The 2190-nt window shown below is 34.1% G+C and overlaps 1 protein-coding gene across 1 annotated transcript in view; it reads right to left on the bottom strand.

Annotated features, from left to right (window-relative positions):
* The window catches only part of LOC106111059 (electron transfer flavoprotein-ubiquinone oxidoreductase, mitochondrial), an 11110-nt gene that overhangs the window by 2683 nt on the left and 6237 nt on the right, over positions 1 to 2190 (bottom strand). Inside the window, exons 11-12 of the mRNA XM_013293028.1 lie at positions 1109 to 1233; positions 190 to 307 (exon numbers count right to left, since the gene is read on the bottom strand). Coding sequence (XP_013148482.1) covers positions 190 to 307; positions 1109 to 1233 — 243 coding nt within the window. The remainder of the gene's footprint in view (positions 1 to 189; positions 308 to 1108; positions 1234 to 2190) is intronic.

A 2190-nucleotide genomic window follows, 5' to 3' on the forward strand; every position in this document is an offset into this window, starting at 1 on the left:
GGATGGATGGATGGATGTTAGAGCTTGTAGCATAAACGGATAAACGGATTTCGGTGAAATTTGGTACAGATGTAGAGGAGTCTGGAAGAACACATAGGCTATTCGCTTTTGTTTTTTTTTTAATTCACGCGTACGGAGTCGCGAACGAAAGCTAGTTTGTTATAATTTGTATGTAATTGAAGTATTTACCTCCGTGAGAAAATGTCCAGGGCTCCTTGCCGCGCAGCAGCGTGGTGAAGGCGGAGTACCCCACGCCGCCGTACAGACCCAGCTTTGTATGGAACGATGGACGGCAGTTGCGCACTTGCTGAAATATTACAAATAATTTATTATTATAAATGAGAATGTTTGGATGGATGGATGTTACTATGAGTAAACGAATCTTGAGGGAATTTGGCATAGATTTAGAGTTTAGTCTGGAAAGAACATATAGGATACTAAGAGCCTGTCCCACCAAATTGTAAATTGTCTGACAACAACGTGTAAAATATGTGATGGAAATATCGGATTTTGTTTATCTGACAGTGACGTTATTTTTAAGCTATCAGAGCGTATATCAGCCAGTGGTGGGACAGGTATGTTACTTTTAAAATCCGCAGTTAAACACTAGTTAACAATATAGTTAGTAAACTAATTTTAAACTATGATTTAGATTGAAATGTGTTGTAGATTTATACTAATTGACATTAATAAAATTGCAACACGGCCAAAAATTGAAACGAATTTAATGCGTCGCTATACGGTGCTTACAATTTTACAGACAACAAAATAATAGAATTTGAAGTTTAAATGTAGCCTTATAGTTTAAGATATTGTTACATATTTAAATGTCGTTTCAGTATTCGGCTGTTTACACGCTCAGTATTATCTAAAAAGTTATCTGATCATACAGAAAAATCTAACAAAATTGGGAACTGTTCAGTATTAAGTTATACACAGGTTATATTTATCTAGACAATCCGAATGTTTGTATAAAACTGTCACATAAAATTTAGCGTGTGTACCGAAATTTAGATTTTAATAAATTTCATCCACTTAAAAAAAATATATAAGTTTTCATACAATAACCAAAAAATAATTATCATATTTTTAAAAATGTAATGTTTACCTTCAATTCCTTATAAACATATGATTCCTTTAATTTATCTTCATATAGCGTGGGCACGATACCTCTCTCGTGTGTCGCCTCCCCTGACAGTATCACTTCCATGGCCGATTCCGCTGCCAACATGCCTGTTACAGGGAATTATACTCTGTACTAATTATATTACACTTACACTCGTATTGTAAAGAGAAAAAAAATTGTGTTGATTGTTGTTTTATTGAAATAACTCAAAATCTACTGGGCCAATTTAAAAAAAGTCACCATTAAAAAGCGTAACATAGGCTATATTTTTAAATTTCACATGGACGAAGTCGCGAGCAACAGCTAGTATACTTATATTACAAATTGGAAATTTTGTATGGATGTTTGTTAGAGTTTGTAGCCTAAACTACTAAACGAATCTCTATAAAGTTTGGCATAGGTGTAGAAGGTAGGAAGAACATAGGCTACCTACTTTTGACTGGTTTACTTACTCTCATAAAATATATATAGACTTTGTTATTTAGGATGTCAGCAATCACAGTATAATTTTAAATAATTATTTTTTAACGAAAAGCCTTACACTTACTATATGCTATATAATATACCATATATTTTCACGCTATTGAATTTAGGGAGTGGATAAATAAGAAGACAAGTCATGCGAGAAAAGGACAAAAACTACAAGCCAATAATAAGAAAGCAAAGGTAATAGTAATACAATGTCTTTAAAACAATTTAACATTAGCAATTGAAAATTACACAAATGTTAACAATAAAATAAAGTTTTGTATAATGGGAACATCATCATCATCATCATCAGCTCTCTATACGTCCCCACCGAGGGGCTCGAAGTCTACCCTAAATTAGGGTGACTAGGCTATAGTCAACCATGCTGGCCAACTGCGGGTTGGTCGACTTCACACATATCTTTAAATTTCTTCGCCGATATGTGGAGGCATCACGATGTTTTCCTTCACCGTGAGAACGTCGGGTAAATTATGTACATATGACAATTTGAAAAATCGAAAATCACATTGGTACATGGCGGGATTCGAACCCAAGAGCTGTAGATTACAAGATAATTGTTTAAACCACTGAGCCAC

Source organism: Papilio polytes, unplaced genomic scaffold (genome assembly GCF_000836215.1).
Source record: "Papilio polytes unplaced genomic scaffold, Ppol_1.0 DF824382.1, whole genome shotgun sequence".
Classification (NCBI taxonomy): domain Eukaryota; kingdom Metazoa; phylum Arthropoda; class Insecta; order Lepidoptera; family Papilionidae; genus Papilio; species Papilio polytes.